Source organism: Scomber japonicus, chromosome 16 (genome assembly GCF_027409825.1).
Source record: "Scomber japonicus isolate fScoJap1 chromosome 16, fScoJap1.pri, whole genome shotgun sequence".
Taxonomy (NCBI): domain Eukaryota; kingdom Metazoa; phylum Chordata; class Actinopteri; order Scombriformes; family Scombridae; genus Scomber; species Scomber japonicus.
In genome coordinates this window covers 10448792-10467185 of record NC_070593.1, presented here as the reverse complement: position 1 = coordinate 10467185, position 18394 = coordinate 10448792, and the positions used below count along the sequence as shown (strand labels likewise).

At 40.4% G+C, this 18394-nt stretch overlaps 1 protein-coding gene across 2 annotated transcripts; it reads left to right on the top strand.

The window, feature by feature from the left end:
• The first annotated feature begins 3176 nt into the window (after positions 1–3176).
• Positions 3177–18394, top strand: ptbp1a (polypyrimidine tract binding protein 1a). 2 transcript variants are annotated; one of them, XM_053335099.1, is made up of 16 exons: positions 3177–3245; positions 4143–4196; positions 4460–4490; positions 8804–8864; positions 9017–9189; positions 9577–9723; positions 10123–10293; positions 10434–10544; positions 10767–10947; positions 11042–11119; positions 11330–11487; positions 12890–12923; positions 14015–14107; positions 14561–14777; positions 15073–15150; positions 15363–18394. In XM_053335099.1, the coding sequence occupies exons 1-16, from the start codon at positions 3238–3240 to the stop codon at positions 15493–15495; spliced, it is 1728 nt and encodes a 575-aa protein (XP_053191074.1). In that variant the 5' UTR covers positions 3177–3237; the 3' UTR covers positions 15496–18394. The 2 variants fall into 2 exon arrangements, with proteins under 2 accessions (XP_053191074.1, XP_053191075.1); XM_053335100.1 differs by lacking the exon at positions 3177–3245 and adding an exon at positions 3782–3870.

The window sequence follows — 18394 nt, the reverse complement described above, 5'->3', positions numbered from 1 at the left end:
ATCCATGATTAATTATGCTTGTGGTTTTGGCATCTTAGCTTATTCGAGTCGCAGATGGGCACAGAATAACTGTCTGGAAGAAGTACACACAATTATACGCAGATAAACCATCCATTTCTCATAGAACTAACACAATGGGATTTTTTAAAATGAGAAAAATTATAAACCCATTTATGGGGAATGAATAAAGTAGTGAGGTCAGTGGTGTGATTTGAGAGAGGATATTAAAGACAGGATGGAAAGATTAAACTGGGTAGAATATTGAACATGAATGGGGTTTCAGCCTCATTAGAACTGTGGATGAAAGATGGCCTCAGTATTTTGTAAATTGCATTACCTAAAACATACCACTAGAGAGCATACGTCTACTGGTTTGGAAGTTGATCCCTTACAATATTGTCAAATATAGCAACAGCAAGGCTGTGTGTGTGTCTGTGCCAGGCAGACTGTACGGAGGCAAAGAGGAAGAGACATTTAAACAGGGCATTCATAACAGGGGGATCAGGTATGAACTATTCAACAGTGCAGCTATAATTATATGGCTATATGCTGCAACAGCACCACCTCTGATAAATAGCAATTTAGCCCAGTATGAATGTGGCATATTCAGTTTACATATTCTATGATTGAACAGATTCTTCCATTTAACAGAAGGAGCATAACTCTTCCACATCAGGGGACAGGGAATACATTGTGCTGTTTTTAGGTCACACCACTGACAATGCTTTTCCACACACAGGCACATGACACGCACACACATAAACACAGATGAATGTCCTGGATTTGAACAGTGGAATATCAAAAGTAATGGAATATGAAAAGGACATGGAAGATTTCATTTAAAATTAATTTGAAAGGTAAAAAAAATCCCATTTAGGGGATAAGGAGTCCCAACACAGAAATTGGTTGAAGTATGACACACATAAATCTTCCAAATCAGCCCTGTGAGGAAAAGGCAAAATCTAATTGCTGCTACGGTAACAGCAGCAATTGCCGCTCTGTGATTAGTTTGTTAAATGTAAGTCCAGATACAAATAAGTAGAAGCACGTGAGCATAATGTAATGTAATGAAACACTAAAACAAATTTCCCTTTAAAATCCACCACATTTACTCCAAAATACCTGTGGGAAACAGTGACATCAACATGTAATCATTGGTGGCGTGTCAGCTGTGGTTGTAATATTTTCCAGGAAGAAAATACTGTACACACACTTCCTCATCTGTGACAATTTAAAACGTTGTACAGCTGTCGTCTGCAACTTTATCTGTGTTACTGCTACCTCTGCTCTACTTCTTATTTTCATGAAAACTTGTCACTCAGTTATTTCATCCGATTTCCCAAAATAATTATCCAAACTGTTTAACAAGTATGAAGTAAACATTAAAGAAATGTAGGTTTCTTTCTAGTGTAGTACCTCCCGCTTCTTCATCATTTTAATTAGCAGATGGCAAGCCAGCATATTGGTACATCAATGCCACATACTGTACTGGGCTGGATTGTAAATCTCTAGATAATGAGCAAAATAAAATCTTTGAGAAAAACTGGGATCAAATAAATAAATACAATTTCTACGCCATATAATCTTTCATGATGCTTTCCGTATGAACATTTTAAATTAACAATATGTTTTGCTTTCTACAATGATAACACCAGTTTACTTTTCAATATCACATGTTCAGCTGATTTTTGGTTATGTAAGGTAAGTGCAATTGTTGACCTCCTTAGTTCTTCTTCCTTAATACATTTGGATTATAGATGTCTCCTTGTTTCATTTTCATTTTGTTATGCTCTTGATTTTGCAATTTGAAACTGCATTTGTTGTCTTCAGGATCTTTTCCTACTTTGATCCTTTTGTTGTCATTTCCATTTACGATGCTGATTTATCTAGATTGGCATTGTGGATAAATACAAATTCTGGGACTGTACTGTACAAGTGCTTTCTGCCTTTCCATCTGCTACGAGGGGATTTGTCAAGCTCCCAACATTTGGGCCACCAGTGCTGGATGATAGTTAACTATAGCCTATGGTAAACTGTTTTAATCCTTAGTGACTTTCCTCTCATTTACAGAAACTAAGTATATTTAAGCTACTCAAAATGATTACAGAAGTTTACCATTTGGATGTAGCCTACTTATCCCTGACTTGAGTATTTTCATTTCATGCAATTTTATTCTTGAATCACATTCAGAGGCAAGTAATTTTGTACAAGGTTATATTACTGTACTGTTCTGCAGCCCATTAAATACTTATATGTAACACTCGTGGGAATCATTCTGCATTAGTAGCACTCTGTTGCTTGTGATAGGCTATTTCAGGTGCATTTTGATCAAAGTTTATACTATAATTAAGTGAGATTTTGTATGTAGGACTTGCAATGCAGTTACTAGAGTATTTATACTTTTACTCAAGTAAACAAGCTCAGTAAATCTTCCAGCTGTAGGCTATTCTTTTCAACCTGCATTGAGAACATACTTAACCCTTACATAGTGTTCATTTGAGAGCTGCAAAACTGCCTATACACATTTCTAATGAGACCCTGAAATAAAATAGGCTACATATTTGTACATCTGGTAGCTACACATTAAAAGGCCATCGCCATTCATACATGTTGCCGTATTCTTCATATTGTATAAAAATGTTCTCCTGAATCATAAAATAGGCCTAGTGATGTGTGTATGTCTTTTCCCCCCGAAAATATAACTCTTCGTTAAGGACTAATCAACCATTTACCGACTGATGGAATATTATGAATATGAATTGGTGCGGAGACTAATTTTAAGTCAGAATATGAACAGTATGTGAGGGTTAAACAATACACGTAGTATTCACCTTTTTACGTTTATTAATGCTTCTAAGATATATTAAGATCCTGAGTAACCCGTATATGCACTGCAGGCTGACCTAATCTTTTTTTTTTTATCTTATCAATGTGCTTGATGACTCAAAGTAAGCTTTTGATCAGCCCCCAACAAAACAAACTCCTACAAACCTTTCCCCCCACTTTGATATGATTTAACTGTTACTGGAAATTTGCCGCGGCCTCCTTTTTTTCACAAAATGATAGCCGTCTTGCCCAATCGCGACCCGAGCAGAGGCTTGTCCCCGCCTGTTTTTGGCTCTTGGAAGCGCCTGGACTAATCAGCGCTCGCCTCCGTCCGTTCAGCCATTTTGTAAGAAAATCAAGCAAGTCTGCCGCCCTACCTTCGCTTCAGACCTGCAGTTTTTTTCTTGTGCAATGGACGGGTAAGTGAAAAAGAACCACACTTAAGACTTATTTTTTTAAAGACAAAAACCACCGCGGTGCCACTTCTTTACACGAATCTGTCGTTAATTAACACGTTGTGATTATGGTGGGTGTTTCACTTCACCGCTAGACCGGGAAAGTTTACTTGAAACTGTTTTTTTCATTCTTCTTCATCAAAACATGCAACAGTTAGCTGGGAGCGAAAAAGCTAACCAGCGTTAGCAAGCAGCTAGCCACCGCTAACCTGCTAGCAAAATGTTACTTACGTTCACCACTCGGGCGAACATACTTTATCGTGTTATGTTTAATTAAACTAACAATTAGCAGACAACAACTTTATTAGAGTTAAGTTATAGAAGAATTGAGTCATTTTGAGTAACATACGGGTTATCCCCACCGTGTGCTATCGCAGACGGTGGTTAACGAGAACATTGGCTAACGCTACCTTGGTAACTTGGTTTGACGGTAACTCGAGAGCTAGCTAAAGCAACGTGTCTCATTTCCGCATTCATTTGTCTGCGGAGTGCCAGGGCCATGTTGAAGATGTCTGGCCTGAACATTTTCATGTTGATTTGAATCAGAGACTTCTTTTTTTAAAACCGGGGATACCTTAAAAACAAAGGGGTATGATATATAATACGAGTATATCGCTTTAATCAAGCTTATCCCTACTCTTTTTTGATCATCTTTTAAATATTTAGATTACTTCAAATGTATCGTTAGCTTTTAATGTGAATGCTGCTTTTTGAAACTCGACTAGCAAAACGCTCACAAAGCAATTTTCTTTGTAAATTAACGATTTGGGTGATTTAGTTTTTTGTATATATTTTTTGCCAAGTACCTACATTGAAGTTTGCTCTTGTGTTTTTCTTTTTTTTTTCTCCAACCCACCACAGCCGCCTAGACGCTGACTTGTACCCTCTGGGATCCGGCTACGTCCCTGAAATTGAGTAAGTATCTTGAAAAAATATGTTTTTTTTTTGCACGGCTGACTAATTTTCCTGTGGCCTTTTGGAGTACCCATTTCAGAATGAGGAAGTCCGTTTTAGCTTTGTTGAACAATGCTATGTCAATACGTTTTTTCATGTATAGTATGTTTCCTCAGTGTGTAATGCACACATGTTGTGTTAAATAGTTAAACAGGATCTCATGACAGATAAAGCTTAATTTTCTTTGGTTGCCTGCCTAATTGAACTTGGTTTCTCTTTCACAGCAGTGTCCATGACATATCAGTTGGCACAAAGGTAGGCAATGTTTGAGTTATCTTCTCTTTGCAGCACTGCTTCTGCTCACATCCCCTCATTTCATTAACGAGATTACAGAAGGATGCTAATTTTTTATATATATATGTGTATATGTGTGTAGTTCTTTAAAACCCTAACCCTTGTATTACATAGTTGTATGTTTGTAAGTTGTGTGGTTTTTTGATACTCATTGAACATTTTCTAGTGTCAAGTTACAGTATGTTTTGTATGTTCAAATTGGCTTCTTTTTTTGGCATTTATTACATTATTATGTACAGACTTGGTTAATAAGAATTCCCTTTTTCTAATGGGCTTTCTTGCTATTTGCATAATGTAGGCAGCTAAAACTATTTGCAGGAAACAGGTTTGACAAACCTTTTCACTAGTTGGAGTGGAAATAAAGATGATGTGTGCCGGCAGTGGGGGACGAGAGACACATAGTCTTGTCAGTTTACAAGAGCTTCCTCTATAATTACAGAACTGCTGTCCAAAGCCATTTCTCATGTGTAATGAATTTGCAGTTGCAGGCAGGGCTCTGCTTTTTAAAGATTTATGAAAAACAACTGTGAATGGTTAGCACATACTTTGCAGCAACTCTTAAAAGACTGGACATGCAATAGTCGATAAATCGATGTAGAAAAGATTATCTTAGGTGGGGCCTGGTGATTTTCCTGTTCTGTTCTACTGTTTGGTTGTGTGGCTGTTTAGAAAAGAAACTTCCTGTTGTTTATTTGCTGTGTTCCTTAATAGCCTCTTGGCCTCGTTGGAATGTTAAGAAAGCACTGAATCCTACCCCGTACCGCCGCTTGATATTTATCCACTCTCGCTTCTATCACAAGACCTACAGTAAAACGTTTTAAAAATGTTAAAACATCTTTTCTGCATGAATGGCCTTATGAGGGGCAGTGTTATAAGCTTATGTAACTTCTTCTCTACATGTTTGTGTGTGCAGACTTGTCGAAGAAGAAACACATTTTGGTGGGGGTTTTTTTTTTTTTTTGGGTGCACGGCTGGTTGTTAAACTTGCGTACCCAATAAAAATGCCTGCTTAAGTAGTAATCCATGGTAACAGGGCCTGGGGGCAGTTATGTGTAGGTGGAGTAATTGAACTCAGCAATAGGGCTGTAACCATCCTCCGCACACCAGTCCTTGTCCTCCTGGCCAAAGGTCTTCACACTGTTTAAACAAGCACTTTGATATACACACACACACATACGCCCTTAACTGGGACACACCCCACCCCCTCTATTCTTTTCAATTCAGCCTGTTGTTTTTTAAACCATGATTAACAATGGATCGTTTTAATGGCTGCAGATCGATACTCAAGATTCGACCTCTTCATAGATCTTTGTCTCTCTCTCTCTCTTTGTCCTATTTTGTTAACCCTTATTGTCTTCCTGGTTTGATGTACTGTGGTAATGATGGTGATACCGAGGTATGGAGCGCTGCCTTGCTGGAATCTGTAATTATTCCGTCTGGGCAGAGCGTCTGGCATTCCGCGGTCACATTCCAATCTCCCCCCTCTCTCCAGCCCCCCGGTGAGGCACAGCTCCCTGTATACCCTCCCTCCACCTCCACCACCCCCCCCCTCCATTGGCAAAGGCTGATCACAGTGAACAAACATGTCTGTACCTGTAGCTGTGCTGGGCTGTTCCCCCTTTATGCTTTTTTTGTTTCCTTTAGGGCCAATACTGGGTTTTTGGGGGTGATACCGATAATAGGGACTTAGAAAAAATTCTGATATTGATATATTAGCTGATAATCTCATATATACATGAACACACTTGAATGTGGGAAAGAAAGGGCAGTCACGGAGAGATTGATATCCCAATATGAAACCTGTACAGATTTTGTTTCATTGTAAAGGGTTTTTTTCTGTAAAAGGCTGCAAAAGAGTTGAGGAGCATATGTTACTTTTCCCTTTCTTTGATGCAATGCGAACCAGTTTCCTTTTAACTTTTACCTCCCAACAACCCCCCCTCCGAGTCCAAACTGCAGTTCCTTGCAGAAGCCGACATAGGTACACCCTTACAGATTTTGTTTCCTTGTCTTTTATTTCCTCCCCCAAAAAGTGCTGCAAAAGAGTTGGTGAACATATGTTACTTTTCCCTCTCTTTGATGCAATGCAAACCAGGTGTGATGTGGAGAATATGGAGCACAGAAATCGCCTCCAGTCACTGTTCCCTTTTATAAAAAAAAAATTTAAAAAAAAGAAGTTCAATGTAGGCCACTTCCATTGTCAGCGAAAGGAACTCTTCCCAAGAGATTCAGTATGTAGGGCCAGCGATGTGTCATCATTTACTGAAGGTTGCTATTATACTGTCAGCGTCTTGAGCAAACAAAGGATGTGGACATGTCGATACCCGTTTAGTGAGTTTGTGTTGGAAAAATGGGTTTGGCACCGCTTCGGAGTCGGCTAACAAACTCTTTACAAGCTCTGTTTTTCTTCCACACTTCCAGCAATTTAACTTTTGCCTTTTGTGCCGCTCAGCACTCCAACCACATTCCCTTTCAAAAAGCCAATCAGTGTATTTTTCCAGCCAGTTGTAGCACAATCCTCCTATTTTTTTTATCTGAATTGATGCATTTGCGCTGCACTGTAGGGCTGTCCTAGGTCTGAGACTATTATTAGATTGAGGAAGTAGGGGAGGAGAGAAAAGGTCCGGCCATGGAACAGTAACCATCAGTCCCTAGGAGGAAGTTTAGCAAAACTCTGGAAGCAGGCCTGCTCTCGCTGCTCTTCCTGTTTGGAGTTGGTCTGCTGACTGATAATGTGACACCGCCCACCCACCCACGACCATTGAGTCAGGCTGGAGCCACTTCCTTCAGTTCTCATGGCTTGCTTCTGCCCTCAGCCCATTTATCAAATAATAAAATTATTTTTACTTTTTTTTTTTCTTTACCACTAACTAGAACACGCAACTCCTTCATGCATTGTAATCTGTGTTGCGAGTGTCAGTGGTTGCTGTTTTAGACCGTTTTTTAATGTTAGCTGTGAGGTCTAGACACTATCATGGGAACTTCTTTTCACATGCTTTTCTAATTACATCTGAAGATTATTAAACTATTCATCCTGTCATTTCTAGTCCATCTAGAGACTGACTTGCCCTCTATTCTGCATCCTTACCTGTGGTGAAACCAGTGCTTTTGTAATCTTAGCTCAGTGATTGCATAAAATATATGCACATGTAAAGACTTGAACATTGGCCAAAGGAGGAGGCCCCAGATCCCAGAGCCACAGTGAAAAGGCGCAGGAATGTTCATTAATTGAGATAGCACATGCTGGAAGTCAAAGGGACTACTGCTTATGGTGTTGTGCTCTCATAGCAACTGTACTATGTCCCACACCATTCCTGTTACAAAGTTCAGAGGCACCACCAGATGCTCTCTCACAGATCACTTTTATTCCTGCCTTTTGTGAACAGGCTCTGCAGCTCGACTGGAAATCCCCCCACCTTGCGTATTTGAAGTCCAGGACTCAATAGGTTGGAGTAGAATGCCAGCAAACCTGCATGACTGGTTGTTGTTAAAACGCTCCGGGGCTCTTCAACTCCCAGAGAGTCCTTGGGGCTCCATATGTGTGTGCTGTGTGCGCTGCCGTGTAACAATGCCCCTAGTCTCATCCTGAACAGTACCTTCATTGTAGAGTGTTGTAGAGCTTAGGCTGCTGAGCCACTTCTTGTGACTGCTATACTTCATCTCACACAACCAGCGACGCACACACAGCTATGAGAACAGCCCTGAAACAGCACTTTATATCTACTGAAGAGAGTGAGGCCAGACAAGACAGTAAACCAGTGTGGGCAGGGAGTATCCTCTACTTGTCTTCCGTTCCAGAGAGCTACAGTGTGTTATTCTTCCTGTTAATAGCACGCGGATGAGAAGATGGTTTGTAACGACTTACAGCTGCTGTTAAATGTAGACTTCTGTGTTTCAAGCTTGAATAGTAGCTGTTCCTCCTTGAGTGTGATTGGTGTAAAAAACGTGACAGTTTGGCACATTTCCCAGAGTCAGATACAGCAGCCCATGACAACTGACTTTTATACTAGGCTGTACTGTAGGAGAAGAGTGTGATTATTATGATTGAATATCCTTTCTGACAAGCTTTGTAACTATTGTAGCTCTTCTTCCTGGTAAAGGAAGGTGCAGTTCCTTCTCAAGCGTGTTTGCTCGATCCTCTTTTGGCTATCAGATTACTTCCTGCTTTATCAAACAATGGCTCAGTAATATGAGAGCCGTGCTCTCCACCTGCCATGCTGTGCCTTCATTGGTGAATGCACTGAAGTGAGCCTTTGTTTTCTCTCTGTCTGCAGAGGGGATCCGACGAACTCTTTTCTTCCTGCATATCCAACGGGCCCTATATCATGAACTCAGGTAGGGGGGTTGCCATGGAGGGGTGAATCCTTTTTATTGAAGTGCTTTTTGTGTCTGTGTTTGTGTTACCATGACGATCAATCCATTATTCAAGAAGAACCGGAGCCTTCTGTTCACTCGCTGGTTGTATCTGCTTCTGTTTTCTCTTGCAGCCAATGGCAACGACAGCAAAAAATTCAAAGGTGACGTCCGCAGCCCTGGTGTTCCGTCACGCGTGGTCCATGTACGCAAGCTGCCCAACGACATAAATGAGGCTGAGGTTATTGGCCTGGGGCTGCCCTTTGGAAAGGTCACTAATTTGCTGATGCTGAAAGGGAAAAACCAGGTAAGGACTGATACATGCAGGTCTGCTCACCAAACCTGTAAGGCTTGTACTCCTGGGTGAAATTTCTCCTGAGGCCTGTGGCAAGGGATCAGCTTTCCTGGCCCTCTATCCTGACCTGAAAATGATGACAATGACCCTTTTGTCACATCCTTGTGATTTAGTGGGTAGAGAGACTATTCTATGTGCTGACATTTAATCCTCCTTTGGACACCTTGATCTTTTTTTCTTTTATATCCAGCATTTGTAAAATACTTTTTTATTAGAAAACTTTACAGAAGATGTGAAAATGAAAAATGAATAAAACGCTTCATAAACATTGCCTCAGAATGGCACTTTTATTACATGTGATGGGAGGAAGAAATGTAATGCTCTGGTCCTCCTCCACAGGCATTCTTGGAGCTGAACAGTGAGGAGTGTGCTCAGACGATGGTGAGCTACTACTCCTCTGTCACCCCTGTCATCAGAAACCATCCCATTTACATGCAATACTCAACCCACAAAGAGCTCAAGACGGACAACTCCCCGAACCAAGTGGTAAGGGCCTCTCTTGCTTTTCATATTGACTGTTTGATTTGAGGCTTATATTAATATTGTAGTTAAAGTGTTTGCTAAATGCTGAAAATTTACAATACATCCATGCTTCTTCCCCACACTATTTCAGAAGTTATTGGTGTGAGCTTCCTCTTAAAGACTAAACAGTAGTCAAATAATCAAATGTGTCAAGGTTGTAGGCTAGATAGAATATCAAAGTTATTCCACCCAGTTTGGTGTCAATGTTGTATGGAAGTTTGCAGGATTATGGAAAACGGCATGTTAAAAAAAACAAAAATACAGTAGCTGTCTTGTTCAAAATTATGTCATACACGCCCTCATTAATTTGTTACTGCACACTTTCCTCTACCGATACTAAGTTTTTCTGTCTTTTCCTCTCAGCGTGCCCAGGCAGCTCTGCAGGCAGTCAATGCGCTGCATGGAGGTGGCATGGGAAGCATGGCCATTTCTGCAGAAGCAGGTAGCATGGGAGGAGCCACAAGCCAAAGCCCTGTACTCCGAGTCATTGTGGAAAATCTCTTCTACCCTGTCACCCTGGATGTACTACACCAGGTACACACAGCTTTTTAGTATTGAGTAAAGCTACATTTGCCAGCTTCTTTTAAATCTTTAAACAGACCACCTCTAGATTTTTTCCCCCTTAAGTGTGTTGTCATGTTGACAAAGCTTATCATGTCGTCTCCACTCCCCAGATTTTCTCAAAGTTCGGCACCGTGCTGAAGATCATCACCTTCACTAAGAACAACCAGTTCCAGGCTCTGATCCAGTATGCTGATGGCATGACGGCTCAGCATGCCAAACTGGTAAGACTTGTACAACTAAGGCTGTGTCAGTTTGTTATCACTGGCTCACAAACCATTGGGTACTTTGCCACTTTCACTGTTAGGTTGAGGTTGGCATGACAAATGAACACATTTAAAATCAAGCTAGGGTCCAATCTGGGAAACATGAAACTGTTGTTTAAGTTTCCAGTTTAAGAGAAACCAGATGTTATCTTAAGCCTAATGCGCCCACATCTGTCTCAGTCTCTGGATGGACAGAACATCTACAATGCCTGCTGTACCCTGAGAATCAGCTTCTCCAAGCTCACCAGCCTGAATGTCAAGTACAACAATGACAAGAGTAGGGACTACACCCGACCAGACCTCCCTACTGCAGATTCACAGCCCTCTCTTGACCACCAGACCATGGCAGCTGCTGCATTTGGTAAGAACTTTTTTTGTTCTATACATCCTTTTTTGTTTTACCCTGATCAGTATTGCAAGTACACATTTGATTGATTTGTTGTCTTTCATTGTAGCTGCGCCAGGCATAATTTCTGCCTCTCCCTATGGTGGAGCTCATGCTTTCCCCCCAACCTTTGCCATCCAACAGGCAGGTCAGTACAAAGTTTTTCTCCTTGGTGTTCAATTTTATAATGACACATATGTCCCTCCTCCAAACATCTGCATGTACAGTATCTAATTGGTCTTGACACCAGCACACATAATGTATTCCCCAGGTATTCTGTTCACCTTGCCAGACCTCTTCAGTAATAAAGAGACAAAGTTCAATAAGTTGAGAGTAATTCATATTTTGTTCCTCGTAGGTCTGTCGGTGCCTGGTATTCCCAGTGCCCTGGCGTCCCTGGGCATGGGGCATGGAGGCATGGCGGCTGCAGCAGCGGCTGCCAGCCGGCTTGGCCTATCAGGCCTAACTGCCTCTGGGGGACACAATGTCTTGTTGGTCAGCAATCTGAACCCTGAGGTCAGTACTCTCACTAGGATTTAGTAACAGTTCTACATCCTGCCTCTGTCAGTGCAGTGCTGAGCAGCTTTAAAATATTACAGTATTTGTTTACACTGTGGTTCATGGACTTGGATCCATCTGTTCAAGAGGTCCAGTGTTCACCCCCCCCGTCCACCTCCCACCACCTCCATGCGATCAAACTAGTCACCACTGTGTTAAAATGAAAGGTGGTCATCTAGTCAAGCCTCTTCTCTTTCAGGACCTCTCTGTGTTTGACCAAACCTGCTGCATTTCTGACCTGCCACTTTGCTCACTGTGAATTTTAAGTTTATTCAAAACACTAACTTCTTTTTTTTAAAACTTACCATTTCATATCTTCATTTTTTGTCCATTAGTTGAAATCATTCTTGAGTTGTTGGAGAGACAATATTACTTTTTCTTTGTATATTTAGAAAAATACATGTTCATTATGTAGGTCTCTTTTTTAAATAGTATGTAGAATGTGTAAGTAGCTTGCCACACTCATTAATTTTATTGTAGTTGTGTAGTCATTACATGAAGCATATTAATTTTAAGATCAGCTCTTGAGTTGGGACAGGATTCATGAAATTCAGATGGGTGACTATTTGTAATGTAACTTTTAAATAATCAAAAACGTAGCATGTAATTTAAAAGTACATATTGTCTCTGCCTTTTTCTGTATTTCATTGTTAATCTTTTTTTTCTCTTCTTTTTCTCCTAGTGTTCCCATAGTGACAGTGCATTTTAATTTAGCCAGTTCTACTGTCTGAAGCACTACATTTCTTTGTGTATACTGACCTTGTTTTTTACTTCCTTTTTTCTCTCTCTCTTTCTCTGTCTCCCTCTCCTTTTTCGTTTTAAAACCCCCTCACCTGTACTCTTGCCAACTGACTGCACGCCCCATGACCAATTGTTCCCTCTGTCCTCCTCTCCCTTTTTGTTACTACTACAACTACTTCCTCCATCCCTCCCTCCCACCCACCCCCTTTCTACCCCATCCATTGTCCCCAATTTGGTCACCACCCCTAAAAAATGAAAACACAACAACAACAAAAAACACAACATTGGCACCTCTTTTGTCCCCCTGATTTGCCATCATCTCTCCTTCCACCATCTTTCTCTCTGTCCTTCCACCTCATCTTCGTCTTTCTCTTCTCTCTCCTCTCACGCTGTTTGAATCCTCTCCTCCTCTTGTCCTCTCCTCATTCTCTTCGTCCCTCATGCCTCTCCTTCCTCCATGGTACTGTGGCCTTCCTGTGGACCTCGCTGCCTGTGGCCTGCGGACATGTCCCGACTCCACTCCACTGTCCTCCACTCCGCTCCGTCTCTTTTCCCCTGTCCCCTGTTCCCTCTCCCCTTTTGGCCCCCTGCCCCGCTGCTCCCCCTGCTGTCTCTAAAGAGCGTTACGCCACACTGCCTCTTTATTCTTTTCGGTACGTTATCATCCTTTCATCTCCTTTTTTATTACTACTGTTACCTGGCAAGGTGGGCATGTCTTGTCTCATGTTGTTGGCTTTGTTTTTTTAACCACTGATGGCTTGTCATCAGGCTACAGGGCTATGAAGGGTCGGGGTTGTCTGTTTGTTTTTGGGGTTTGTATGACCTGTTTTGGTTGTTGTGGGTTTGTGTGAGAAAAGTAAGGTGAGAACACCACACAAAGCAGCAGCATTTCATTTAATTTTGAGCAGCTGTGGATTGTTGTCCACGGGCAAAAACATTTGCAGTTTTTCATCTTCAAAGAGAACAGCCCCTCAATGGAAATATTGCCCCACTAAATAGAAATATGTGTGCAGCATTTTGTTTTGGAAATGAGGCGGGAAGCCGATCTAAATTCTAAAGCATCACCCTCAGGAAGAGGATAAACGTCAACACTTTATTTGGTTCCGCACAGCCCAATTTTATGCCATGAAAGTCATCAATATTCATTTTTGTCGAGTTGATTTTTTATTTAATTTTTTTTTGTAGTTGCCTTGAGTCACTCAGCAACAGTACATAGGAAGATGAAATGCTGCTGCTTTCTTAGTGATTGTGAGTTGACATATCCTTTGGATTATGTCACCATATTCTTTTGCAGTTTCTCTAATGTAGGTATGTGCATGTTTAGTTTATTCCTGCATGACTCTATTAGGTCCTCAAGTTGTTCAAGAAATCAACTTTTTCTTCACTAGATCAATCAAACTGATTTAAAACCCACTCATTTTTTATTTCTCTGATTTTTGCCTTCAAATCACTATATCCCCCTCGTCAAACATAACCATTTTAGCTGTCGACTTCTGTGTAATTTTTTAACTAAGAGGACGTATGTAGGATTAGTGTTAGAGATTTCATGCTGAAATGAACTGAAAATGAGTAGAATAGCCTGATAATGACTTATTAATTAGCCCGTGTTTATTTGTTAGCAGAATTAACATTAATGTCTCTGATGTGACGGTTTAAATTGTTTTTTTGTTGCTGTGTTTGGCTGTGTGGATCCTGTTCAGGCTGTGTTGCACTTGTATTGTGACACCTTCTTCTTCCTCCCTAGGCGTGTATGGCGATGTGATGAGAGTGAAGATCCTGTTCAATAAAAAGGAGAATGCTCTGATCCAGATGTCTGATGGCACACAGGCTCAGCTAGGTACTTACACACAGCGCAGCCAAACTCTTATTTGCTTTCTTTGATCTAGGTTTTTCTTTGATCTTGCTTTTTTTTTCTTCTTCCTCACATCATTATAGCATACATTGTTTTGAGCTTTTACTTACTGAGTCTCAGCTAAGCAAACAGGACAGGTCTTCCTTTGCTAAAAAGCTGACTACCCTTCTGTTAAATGTACTTGTTTCATTCTTTTGACCATATGTAATTACTCTAAAAGCATTTATCTAAAGAATTTGAAATATATATTAATGACAGCATACAGTCAGTTTAGGGGAAAAAGCCCCTTGTTAAGCTTATGATACATAATAGAAATTAAACACTGAACAATATGAATGAACTCCATGTCTAGTGGTTTAAGTCCTGAACTAGTTATGTGTATGTGTGGTGTTTTTAAAAAAATGAGTGTTGACTGTCTTAATCAATGTTGTTCCTCAGCTATGAGCCACCTGAACGGCCAGCGGCTTCACGGCAGGGCCATGCGTGTGACATTGTCAAAACACACCACTGTGCAACTGCCCAGAGAAGGCCACGAGGACCAGGGTCTCACAAAGGACTACGGCAATTCACCCCTGCACCGCTTCAAGAAGCCTGGCTCCAAAAATTACTCCAACATCTTCCCACCCTCTGCAACACTCCATCTCTCCAACATACCGTGAGTTCAGCTGCAAGAGCCTCATTTTCATTCTCATGCTCTCGCCTTGGTGCTCTAAGCTTTTTCCTTTGTAGTCATGACTCGTTTTTTTCTATATTTGGTGCTCGGGATTAAGGAGTTATGACAGTATTTTCTAAACATGCTACTCTAGTTTAATTCTTAGATTTTTAGATGCCTCTTGGGTCTTATTTCACTAACATAAACAAAGTAAAACTTAGCACAAAAATGCAAATAAGTGAAGGGAATGTAAACCCACAAATGTTTGTTTGTTCTGTGTTTTTCTCTCTACATTCAGGCCTTCTGTGGTGGAGGATGACCTCAGGAGGCTTTTTGCCAGCTCAGGAGCCACAGTCAAGGCCTTCAAATTCTTTCAGTAAGTCTGTCCAGTCACAACCAGTTTTCTTGACCTTTTTTTATCAGCTGTGGTTTAGTCAGAGTTAAGGAAGAGTTACTATGAAACTGTTATTTATGGGTTATAGTGTGAATAAGGTTTAATGTAGAGCACAGAGAGAATTCAGTCTTCATAGTAAAACATAACAAATAGAATACACATTGAGAACACATTTCTCTCTTTTTATTTAACAGAAAAGACCGTAAGATGGCTCTGATCCAGATGGGCTCAGTCGAGGAGGCAATTGAGTCCCTCATCGAGTTCCACAACCACGATTTGGGAGAGAACCACCACCTTCGAGTGTCCTTCTCAAAGTCCACAATCTGAGTGCCTTTGCTCCCTCTAAGTTTATTACCATCTGAAAGCGACCTTCCTCTAGGTTGCCTTCAGTGGAAATTACATATTTATGGCTGTGTTTCTTTGTAGAACGTTGCTCCCTTCAACACCTCCCAAGTTTTTCCCCATCATTAACAGGTTTGGGTATCAGATTTGATTGATTCTGCTTATTGATTCCAGATCTTGAGAAGTCCTGGTTCCAGTTCTTATGTTTATAACAAAAAACACAATAACCATTTAATTTAGAGTGTTTAGAAAAGATTGTATTTTAAATTTAAAAAAATAAAACTAAGCAAATATGAATATTCCCTCTTGCCATTCACAAATTGAATGGTTGCTGTTGAGTTATACATGCCAGCATTAGTTTGAGGCGCTATGACTTCAACTAAGGACATGACATACCATGCAGCAGTAAGCATGAAAGACTTCCTTCCCTGTATGAAATTATTTTTTAGCGCAATTATTAAGTTTCTTTTTAGAGTACGGTCTGATTTGTGAAGCTTTGCTACACTTGTAAATGCCTATGTCCATCATATTGGAAATGTACATGTGCTTTTGATGCTAGCGTAACTAGCCAAGTAAATGAAGGCAAAGTAACTTCAAAACTCGTCTCTGGAATCAGTAAGTCTAATCAAAGCTTGTCTGATCAAGTCTTTCGTTCTCAGAACTCATCTGAAGTACCCAAACCTGAGCATGTATTGTTCCATTAGTTAAGTTTTATGTGGGTTCGTGGGAAACGGGCAACATTCTGCAATGAAACGTGTTATGTTGGAGGTAACGTAGGGGCAGCTGATGGACTGTCACTTTAGACCAAATTGCTTAAAAAAAAAAAGAAAAAAAAGAGACACCTCCACCACAGATGTATGTTTATGTGGATGAATCGTATCCACACCAGACACACTTCAGCATTCCTTTTACCATGATAGTTGTGTGGGTTATATCTATGTGTGTGTGTGCCTTTTTTGAAATGCCACTTTGAACCTGTTTGGCCAGTCAGAAACGGTTAGAGACAAATGATTTTGTTTTGGCTCACAGATCACCAAACCATTTATTTCCCAGTATCCAGTTTTATTTTACCTTTTTCTAAGTAGCCACCTGTTTGCTTCGGGGGATCCATACCACTATCTGTACTAATTCAATAAGGAAATATTTTTCTGTCAGTACCTTATCTACAGTCTTGTGCCTTACTTTGCCCCAACCAGATTGCCTTAAGCATTTGCTCTGGCTTCATTTTGGAAAAGACGTGGCTCTCAGAATACCTTCTTTTTTTTTTTTTTTTTCTTTTTTTTTTAAATGCCTTTTGGTATGTACCAGCATCGTTAAAATGGGGGAAAGTGGCTAATTCAATTTCCTGTTTTCTTCTTTAAAAACGTTTATCTAAGGATTTGTATGCATATATCCCCATTATATGTATGTAGAAACTTTGAATGTAAGTCAGATAGATGCTTAATATTCTTGCTAGATGTAGCTCTGTTAGGTGTTTTGTTGCAGGAGTAGAGCTGTATCCAGCCATCCTGTCTTACAGTCCCCATTCACCTCCATTTAGTCCTTTCTCATTAGGGGCAATGGTGTATGGGGCCTCATTTAACCATATTATGTTCATCTATATGTGGACATCTATATATTCATTTATCTTTTTATTTTTAGCATTTACATGTGTATCACTTCTAAGCTTATCTGATACTATATGTAGTGGCTGGGTTTAATCATTATCACAGTGCCTTGACTCATTGAATTTTTAGTCTGAGGCCGAAACCATTTCTCGCCGGGTCAGTTGACTTTGTTTACCTCTCGTTCAGGTGTTTTATCTTACCTGTCTGCTAAGATGCCTTTATCACATTTTTTCAAGTAATCTTACCTGTGAGAGGGCAGTTAGGAGGCATTTGTCAATTGACAGTAACGACAGTCTTGGACTGTGTCTAAAAACCCAGTAAATTTTTTTCCTTAAATTCAGGATAACAGAAATACAGGGTGGGATAGCCCTCACCCATTCCCTTTCTGTGTCCACTTACGCCACAGTCGGGTTCTTTAGTGCACTTTTCCTCAATGATAGGTCCAAGTTGGCACCATCACGCTAAAGTCTTAAACGTCGTCACATTCCTGAGTGCCTCAAGCACCAGTTTTCACAGCCTCGACCACTGTAGTCTTGGACCAGATACAGATGCGCTCTGTCTCTATTTTTGTAAAAGAATATTATGCATGGTTTAACGAAGCTTCATGTAGCTACAGACGGTTATTGCTGTTAAGGACCAAAGTATCTTCTACCCCTGCTGTTTTGTAGTGTTGTGATTTCTTAAAGGTTCTTTTTTTTCACATTCCTGCTATTCCACAAAAACACAAGGCTCCAATTACCCTATTTTCCATTTCTCCGATGCCTTGGACAAAAGTCACATGAAGAAAAATCTGTTTTTGGGTAACAACTTTTACTGTATATTGTACCCCTTTTGTTTGATGTTTCAATGAGCCTACTTTGGTAGAGATGGCTTTAGAATGGATACGTAATTGATCCGCAGTCCTAGCTGTGATGTTGAGTGTAGATTATATGCCTTTCAGTTTTTGTTCAAAGCTTTTATTTTTCTCTCCTTTTTTATATGGGGGCGGGTGGGGTTATTGTATGAAGCAGGGTTGATGGTTGTATATATTCATGTTTTTGTACCACAAAATCATTTGGATTATATCAACTTTACGTTCAAAACATGTATATTTTGATAAAACAATACAGACCTATTAAGCTCTCCGGAGCTATACAAACAAAACTTTTGTAACACAAAGACATTAAACCTATCTGAACACAGAAGTGTCTCTGTATATGCCCCACTCACCCCTTGCCATTCTGTTCTTGTCTCTTGCATCTTCTGCTGCCTTCAATAAATCTTTAGTTTGTTCCTTC